This window comes from Agelaius phoeniceus, chromosome 4 (genome assembly GCF_051311805.1).
Source record: "Agelaius phoeniceus isolate bAgePho1 chromosome 4, bAgePho1.hap1, whole genome shotgun sequence".
Classification (NCBI taxonomy): domain Eukaryota; kingdom Metazoa; phylum Chordata; class Aves; order Passeriformes; family Icteridae; genus Agelaius; species Agelaius phoeniceus.
Window position 1 is genome coordinate 29,253,411 of NC_135268.1, and position 9,178 is coordinate 29,262,588.

The 9,178-nt window shown below is 41.7% G+C and overlaps 1 protein-coding gene across 1 annotated transcript; it reads right to left on the reverse strand.

Moving 5' to 3' along the window:
* Positions 1–56: 56 nt before the first annotated feature.
* Positions 57–6,887, reverse strand: CISD2 (CDGSH iron sulfur domain 2). Its single transcript, XM_054633110.2, has 3 exons — positions 6,718–6,887; positions 1,431–1,642; positions 57–416 (listed from the first exon to the last, which is right to left on the reverse strand). The coding sequence occupies exons 1-3, from the start codon at positions 6,818–6,820 to the stop codon at positions 327–329; spliced, it is 405 nt and encodes a 134-aa protein (XP_054489085.1). The 5' UTR covers positions 6,821–6,887; the 3' UTR covers positions 57–326.
* Between the last annotated feature and the right edge of the window lie 2,291 nt (positions 6,888–9,178).

Sequence of the window (9,178 nt, forward strand, 5' to 3'; positions counted from 1 at the left end):
AAAAGTGCACTTGAAATAGTGACAGTTTTATAATTGTATGTTCATACAAAAAAGGCTTAGTTGTAGAAAGTCAATTTATTATTGAAATAAACGACTTATTTACAGAGATAGGTACTTTACAGTTTTACAAAGCAGGCAAAATTCTTCTCAGAATAAGGTACCAAAACAGTGACAAATTCATCACTGTCTAAATGCAATTTATTCCAAAAAGAAATCTACAGCAATCATGAAACTAAATAATACCAATCACATAACAAAATGCTGTCCCTTGCAACTACAACAGTAGAAAAGACTTTTTATCAGTCATGACCTAGATTAAGCATCTGCTATACTTCTTTCTTCTTGAGTATTAGTGGACCTACATTATCTCCTGTTAACTCATTGTGCTTGTTGTGGGAGCCATCACAGACAGGGAACTGAAAACAAAAAACCAAACACAAGGAATTAGCATAATTCTGTACAGCAGTTGCATGGTGATTTCTGTATTTCTTCCTAAGCCCTGAGTGCTCTGATAATGTTGCTAGTTCCTCCTGTGATGTCCTGGTTCAACATCAAACTCCCTGTCTCCTATCAGACACAGGATACTAAGGGCAACAAACACAGTTAATGGGTAACTAAGTTTGGGAGATCCTAAAATAGCTGTTCTTAGACACAGAGTCAGGGACAAAGCCTTTTCCATGAAAGAACAGCAAACAAAACAGCCATCACAGCTACAAATGGACTTACTGTGCAACTATTAAGAGTGCTCTTAATAGATTTAGTCATTTGCAACCAGAAAGTACTTTTTTAAGAGAAGCTGAAATACTTGGCTGAAGTGATTAGTCCAAAGTGAGAATAGCCGAGTTAAGCTTCTTCAGTTCAGGGCAGACTTTTTTGTTTTTATTAAAAAAATAAAGCATTTGGTCCAGGGAAAACAAAACCAGACTGTGGTCAGGACATTCAAAATTGAATCAGGAAATGAAAATTGAGGCAAAATGAAATACACTCATTTACATCTAGCTGATTTGGGGGATATGGAATATCCCAACCAGTCATCTCACTGCTCTGGACCAGACATCATCAACACAGGCCCAGCCTTATTTTCATTCTAATCTGAACAACTTTCTAAGCATTGTTCTTTGCAAAACAAGAGTAGTTATCTCTTAATTAGTTGCAATGTATTTCCAAATAGTAAAACAGGTTTGCTTGGTTTTATTCTTACTCACATGTGGTCACTCCCTAAACATTTTTAGAGAAACCCTACCATACTTCTTTCAAGTTTCTACAGTTGCTTTCTTCATGTAGACAGGTTTGTGCCATTCTACAAAGTTCAGGAGCATGTTCCAATCCCAGACAAAGGCAACAGCTCAACACAGAGCAATCCACCACCAAAGCTCTGCTAAAAATATGCAAGTTTCAATCTCTAACCCTACAGTAGCACAATGTCTTACCGTCTTCGAACGCCAACACCTGCAGTAAGCTTTAGTGAGGCACAGATCTTCAATGTTGATCTCATTCACTACTTTGGGATTTTCCTTCTGGATCTTGAGGTTAATCAAGCTATCCTTCTGCTGTTTCTTCTTGGAGAGGAAGGGACGGACAGCAAGGTAACCGAGCAAGGCCAGCACGCCCAGGAAAGGCAGTAACCGCAGCCATTCTGAAACTAAAGAGAAGGTGGGATTTAGGCTGGCTTTCGGCACCACTCCAGGATGGTGCAGCAGCAGCTACTTGCACATGAAGTATGAAATGGGGCTCAGCAGGGCCCTCGGGGAAAACAAGATTCCATTGGTGAGTCTCAGGGAAAAAAAAAGAAGACCTAGATTAAGTCCTCAGATTTACTCCAGCCAAAGTAAAAATCTGACTCCTAGAATTTATTGAATTGAAATTAATTGGTGAAATTGCATTTTATCACTCTAGAAGATGATTCAATGGAAGAATATAAAACATGTAGAAGATTTATTGAAATGGGCAACACTAAGGTACTGGTAAAATCTTCACCATCTCTTTGGTTTTATTTTTCAGGCCTCTGCTCAGGGATCTGCAATCAGTTTTTACAACATGGAGAAAGAAAGACACCTAAGACCAGGAGGTTAAGTCACAGAAAATTGCTTTTTACCAAGGTAAGGAACTTCTCTCAAGTACAGTTAAAAAATAAAAGTATCCACTGCAGATCTGGCTGCCCTGCTGCTACATCATTATAAATCTTCTAGGCATACTGGTGAGAGAAAACTTACTGGACTTTTTAAGAAATGCATCAATAATTGCACTTATATAAATAAGTGTATCTACTTTGCCAGCAGAACATGCTGTGAAGAACATGCACCTCAGTGCAATTTAAATACCATGGTGCACTAAAGGTTGAGAGCATTTTTCTAAATTTCTGGAAAATAATTAAATCTAAACACTCATACAGAAGGGAGTTTAAAAATATTTTAGAAGAAAGAAAAAAGTATAACAAGCTGGACCACAAGTAGCTGCACAAGCATTTTTTAAGACAAGACACTAATCAACTTCTAAATAATTTAAGATCAGAATATAGCAAGATTCTGCTCTACAAATTGTTTTTTGAAATTAAGATGTACGAGAAAGAAAACACAACAGAGCAGGGTAAGTCTGCCAGGTGGGTTGTAGCCCTAGAAAAGTACAATATTCTGTATAGCCTGATTTAATTTGTACTAGTAAAACACAAGTTTATGCTAATATTTCTCCAGTTAGAATCCAATGGAATTTTCTTAAGGATTTTAATTTTCTGGAACCAGACCATGTAATGAAAATAATTTGTGGGATTAATATTTTGTTCTTTGTTGCCTTTGATGTGACAGCCACATTTAGTGCATTTTTCTGGCAATGCATCACAGCTGCATAAATGCTAAAGGCACTGCAAGAAGTCTCAGCAGTCATTCCCCAACTGCATCTGCAGCAGTCCCTACAAACCACAATTCACCACATTCCCTAGGACTCACTGCAAGGCTTTAATCTCTGGTGCTCTTTACTTAGTTCCTCCAACGAGCTGCAAGCCCTTAATAATAATTAACACTGAGATACTTAAATGTTTTCAGCTGCACAGAATCCTGAGTTCCTGGACAGCAGTGCCTGTGTCTGCCTTTTCTATCATTACTTTTCCAGAACACTCCATCAATTCCATCAGGAATCCAAATACACTTTCTTACCTTACCTGAAGGACTGACTTGGAATGTATTTCAAAAGAGAGGTAAAGTATTTGGTTACTGAAAAAAAATTTCAAACTTTGTATTTAACCTGACTGTTGACAAAAATGTGGATCTCTACAAAGCTACTCCTCTGAACTCCAAGACAGAACAGACATTCCAAGGGGCACACCAGGACCAGGGCATCTGTCAAGTGTGTGGTGAATATAACTGGGCTAAGATTGGCACACAAGAAGAACAGGTCTCACACTCTGATACAGCATCAAAATGAGAACAGTGGTCATGTCTCTGAATGGCTCACAGCCAGCTGGGTTCATACAAGTGAAAGAGGAACGTGATAGCTGTAACCTCTGAGAAGGGAAATTAGAAATAAACATGAATAGGATGTACAAGGCTGTTGTTCAGGATGGTTATTATTTAATATTTGTACCAAGATAACTGCTGAGAAATAGTTTTGTCCTCACTAGCCAGTAAATTCTGTGCTTACTTCTAATCTGGGAGTCTCTGGAAAGCCCCAGTTACATTCATGTGTACACTAAGCATAAACTGGCTTGTTATTGCCAAAAGATTGCCTGAAGCTCCTGTGTTTAAACTGAAAAATCAATGTGATCATGTTCTAAGGCATGAGATACAAGACACTGTCAGAGATTTTTAGGCTGGGTGAGCAGGAATGGTAAAAACCCTTCATCCACACTAATGCAATGCCTTCCTACAAGTGTAGACATCTCTGGTTTTGAAGCCATGCATACCTTTCTGAAGCAGATGTAGGGCAATTCACAAGACTTTATTTTCACAGCTGACAACTCAGAATTCAGCCATTACACTGATTCTGGAGATTCTTTATCGGTTCTGCTGCATGGGGACAGGCAGATTGTGGAGACAGAAATGAAGAGTAGTGTATGGAACAGGTCAATCTTCAGACTTGTGTTAGATAGAGACTAATCCCAAAGATAAATCCTGGAAAATATCAGAAATCAGAGAATTCCAAGAAGCTGAGGCAATGGATATTTTCAAGGAGAGGTGGTCTTAATTTTTACAAGAGTAACATGTCCAAAACCAAAAGAAACACATACACTATGAATAAAGGTACAGACCAGCCACTGAGAGGAAAATCAAAGCAGGTATTCCCTGCTTATCTTCCATCAACTACTCCTTTAGTATCTTTGATTTAGGTTTCAGCTACTTTTTGTGGAAATAACCCTATGCAGACCCAAAAGCAGCTTCTTACAGTAACAGCTCAACTACAAATCAAAATTTTAACAAGTATTCACTACCAGTCAAAAGGAATATTGGAACTGTGCTTGTATGTCCTCTAAAGTGATGACATTCTTCATGCAAATTCGAAGTACCTACTAATTACATTCTCTTCAGAACTAACAAGCAGATCTATCCTGGTTTTGGTTGTTTGCTATTTTGAGGTGAATCTCTATGCCATTTTATTGACACCTTCCAGGGCAAAAAGCAATGCTGGCATGAGACAACACTGTTCATTTCACTGAACTTGAGAAGACTAACGAAGCAATTGCAAGACTGGAAGAGGCCTCTGAGCAGCACAGCATGGTAATTTTCTTTATTGTCTAATAGTCTTTCCTAATGATAATTCACTGCAAAATAACCCCAGGATTGGGAATCCCCTGCTCTTAGAGGGTTTAGGACAGGACAAAGACCACAACAACACAGAAGAGGCAGCACTTGCTCAAGCAATCATTTTCTCAAATGAAACTTAAGACTGACAGCAGCTCTGCAGGCAAGCAAGCACACAGCTCTTCACCGAGCAATGACGTTTCAATGACTCTCAATGACCTTTATGCCCTAAGAGATGATAATTTTCTACTGTAGGTGCCTAGGATGCAGTGTCCTACAACATCCTTCTCAAAAGTCTCACTGTGTTGCATTTATCCTATGCCATAACATGAAGCAGCTGTACAGTTTTACTTTTTTTCCCCCTTTTCATTCATATTTACCCTGGCAGGAAGAGGTATATAAGCATGGTGGCAGATACTAGTCTAGTTTACTATTGAAAAAAAATTTAAAATGTAAAAATGTTCTCTCTATAGCCATGTGTTTTTAAATATACCTTTGTCTCCTGTTTTTAGAGTCCACCCAAAAAATCACTAAGAACTAGAGGCAGTGGATTTTTCAGGTATGCTCATTAAATCCTGCCAGTTCTCAAAAGCAGTTTCCGACTCAGCTCCTTCTTTTACTTTTGTTTAGTATTTTTGGGAATGACATTTCACATGTTTGGCCTACACTTAAGAAAGCAGTTATTTGCTTCTTGTCCTCTCTCCAAATTTGAGGAAATACCTTGAAGTCAGTGGGGTAAACAATGGGACAACAAAACAGTTCTCCCATGCTGATCACACTAGGTAAAAACCCCAAAGCCCTGATTCTGGTCTACAGACCAAACCTTCCAGAGGTTTTTCACATTACTACTACACATTATGAGTACAGAAGACTGCACTAATAAAATCCTGTTACAAAAAGACATAGTTAGACAAGTAAAGCAGTAAGATACTAAAATATTACTAAGCTTAACAAATTTTAAGTCAAGTTGTGGTTACAAGGGCAATTGGCTTCATTAATAAACTGACAAATAATAGAAACAGGAGAAGTTGCATTGTTCTGTAGTTTGTTCTATCCTCCCTTACCTCCCAACTCTGTAGCAGCTGAATTTCTCTATTTGGTAAATATAATTAACAGCTTTTTCATATGAGAGAGTACTTGTGGAAGAAGAACAGTTAATTTAAAAGAGATTTGCTTGTTTCTGAGGAAGATAATGAGACTTGCAGGTCACAAGCAGCATAAACATGCTGGAAAAAAAGAAGTGCTCAAATCTGGCTTTAAATAAACTGTGCCTGTTCTAAATTTAACAATTTTCCAACACTATTACAGTCTTGGTGCTAGTGCTGCAAGATATAAGGTTGATTATGCACTTTGATAACTTTTTCTACTTCTACTTTCTGTGGAGAGCGTTCCTTCCTTCTTGTCATCGAACTAATCCTGTCACTTGACCCTGCCTGAGGGCCCGGCTGTGTCACACGGCCGAGCCCCGGTGTGCAGAGCACTGAGCGCCCACAGAAGTTCTTGTTCACTCTGTCACAGAGCTACAATCAATGAACTGCTGTTTCTACTCCCTCACGCAGAAAATACTTACAACAATTACTACATTTAAAAACTATTCTAACTTTATGTATGTGGCGGGTTCCTAGAAAGAGATTTTTTTGGTTTAACTCGGTTCAGATGCTGTCTTCGAGCTGTGAGGAAGACGAAGAGGCCGTGCTTTAGGCCTCCAGCTGAATCCCGATCCATCCCGGCGCACGGCCTCTGGCCCACCGGCCTTGCTTCCCAGAGGAATTTCAGAGGCGAACGTTTCACTCTGTCCCTGCACTTCATCCCGACACCTCCTGTCGGGTCATCCTCCTGCTGCAACAGTTCAGGGTCCGGCGTTCCCTGTTCTGTGCCGCGGCCGGCAGACAGCGAGCGATGCCCAGAACGAGGGGGGAGAGCCGGATCCCAGGCAGGACCGACCGCGCCGCCGGGGCAGGAAGGGGGTCCCGCTGCCCCCGCCTACCTGTGAGGCGGATGAAGCCGCCGACGCTCTCGGGCAGCGGCAGGCGCTTGAGGTACGCGGGCAGCTGGACCTTGACGATGCGGGCCAGAGTCTCCAGCACCATCGCCGGCCTCTCCCGCCGTGCCCTCGCGCGCCGACCCGGGGTGCGCCCGCCGCGCACGCGCCGCGGGGCGGGGCCGCGCACGCGCCCGGCCGGCCGGGCCCGTGCCCCCCGCGCGCCGCCCGGGCCGCGCTGCCCGCTTGCGCCACTAGGGGGCGCTGCCACGGGACCGGGGGATCGGGGGCGCTCCGGCCGCCAGGGGGCGCGCGGGCGGGGAAGGGAAGGGAAGGGAAGGGAAGGGAAGGGAAGGGAAGGGAAGGGAAGGGAAGGGAAGGGAAGGGAAGGGAAGGGAAGGGAAGGGACTGTATTTAATAATATGTGGCTTACGCTTTACAGGTTTTATGTAATTACCTGTCATCACCCTGCTGCACTCGAGTTGTATTCCATGTTGATGGTCTTATAAATATTGAAGTAAAAAGATTGAAAGTTTTTTCTTCATGTGAATGAGGTAGGATAATGTGAGTGCTGAGAGGTTTAAATTTACAGGAAGAGGCCCATCCGCCTCGTGTGTGGCAATAATTTGCACAGAATAAGACTTATCACATATGTTTGTTTGTTTCTTTTTTTGTTTTCGCTTTATTTCATTGTTATGTCTAGGAGACTGGACACTTTTTGGCATAGACAATCCTCCCTGTATAGGCAGATGAAAAAGTGGGAAGCATGTAGCCATTCTGGGTCAGTTTAGACAATCCATCCAGACCTGGAGACTCTAATGTTAATCGCTTGAACATGACAACACCATTTGGTTCAAGGTGCTTTACTACCATAAGTGAATCTATCAAGTGCTAATAGCATATAGCACAAGAGTATGAGCAGGAAAGCTGAAGCAGCACAATCCTACAAGACCTGTCTCCTTCCTTACATGATCCTGAGTGAAGCACAGTTCTCTCTCCTCCCTCAGTGTACTGAAATCCCACCATATCTACCAGTCAACTGTGTGCTTCTCCTGCTGGAAAATATTGGGAGCTAAGTTTAGGATAAATCAAATTTATTTGTGCTTCTGGCCTATTACTTTTCTACCTGTGGCCCTACATTAACATTTCCTGATGAATCATCATCTTTAGCTAGTGGGAATATTCCTGTGATCTCAGAGTATCTAAGTCCCTACCTCACCTAAATTTATTCACCTAATGACTGTGTCTGATGTCCTAAGATGATTCCTTCTTGTCTAGGCAGATGCCAGCTATTAGACAAGATAATGAAAGAGTAAAACACTTGGTTATTCCTGTAAAAATTATACATTAGATGTCGTGATGTGACCTCCTTTGTGAGACTTTCTGAGGGAAGAATACATAAGGTAAATCCTCCAGCCCTAAATCAAGCAACTTCACACTGAGGTTGAGAATCTCTGTCCTACCTTCCTCCTCCCCAGATTCTTCTGCTCTTCCAGCCTCCTCTGGATGCTGGGAGCACAGCTGACATTGTGGGGAAGCTCCTGAACCCTGCTGTGCTGCCTTTGATCAGTGCTGCACTCAGCACACTGCAAGTCCATCTGCACATGTTGCAGAGAATAATTGCTCTCCCTGTGTCCCTCCTGTTGTGTAGGGATCAGCTGACATGAGTCACACATGGGTTTGGTTTATCAGAGTCTGAAAGTCACAGATTATGGCAAACCTATAAAGAAAATGAAACCTGGATGAGATCTTTAACCAAAGCAGAAGTGAAAAGTGTCTTTAGAAACCCAGTTTGAACTGGAGCACAGGAGATGCATGTTCACCCTGCCATTTGGCTGCAGACTTCCTGTTTGCTTTAAGGTGGGAAATGTAAGCTTCAGGCTTGCTCAGTCCTGCAGGAAAGAACAGGCTTTTACAAAGTAATCCATCTTTAGAGACAACATTATGGGTTCAGAACTTAGTCAACATCAGGAGGTTTAGCAGGCAGGTGTGACATCTTCCCTCTGTTACACATGTTTAACACCCTATGTGGATATTCTTATTCCAGAGGCAGATTGCTTCTTCAGGATTTTATCAGTGTATTTTTCAACTCAAATATCAGATATTGTTTGCTATCTGGAAAATGTTCTCATTTTTTTGTGGAGAGAGTAACATGCAACAATTCATTCTTGTATATTTAGTCTCAGTCTGTGAGCTGTTAAAAAGTAGAGATTGCCTCTGCTTGTGTGTTTCATGCTAAATTTGGCCACTGAAACTCTGGTATTGGAAGGATATGTAGAAGTTGCTGTAATAAAAGAGCAGCACAAAAAGCTCAGACATAGACACTTGAACAGAACCTAGGTCACCTGTGTGGAAAGATGAATATTGCTTTCAATACTAGGTATCCTCTATCACTGGGATTTTTCATCTAGCAAGAACATTACAGATAAAATGGAGCACAGAGCCCACATGAAGAGGTCTCCATCCA

Coding starts and splice junctions, on each gene's coding strand:
- CISD2 (XM_054633110.2), bottom strand. CDS start 6,820: ATGGTGCTGGAGACTCTGGCCCGCATCGTCAAGGTCCAGCTGCCCGCG. Junction 1,643..6,717: donor CGGCTTCATCCGCCTCACAG/GTAGGCGGGGGC, acceptor CCTTCTCTTTAG/TTTCAGAATGGCTGCGGTTA. Junction 417..1,430: donor GGTGTTGGCGTTCGAAGACG/GTAAGACATTGT, acceptor TTTTGTTTTCAG/TTCCCTGTCTGTGATGGCTC.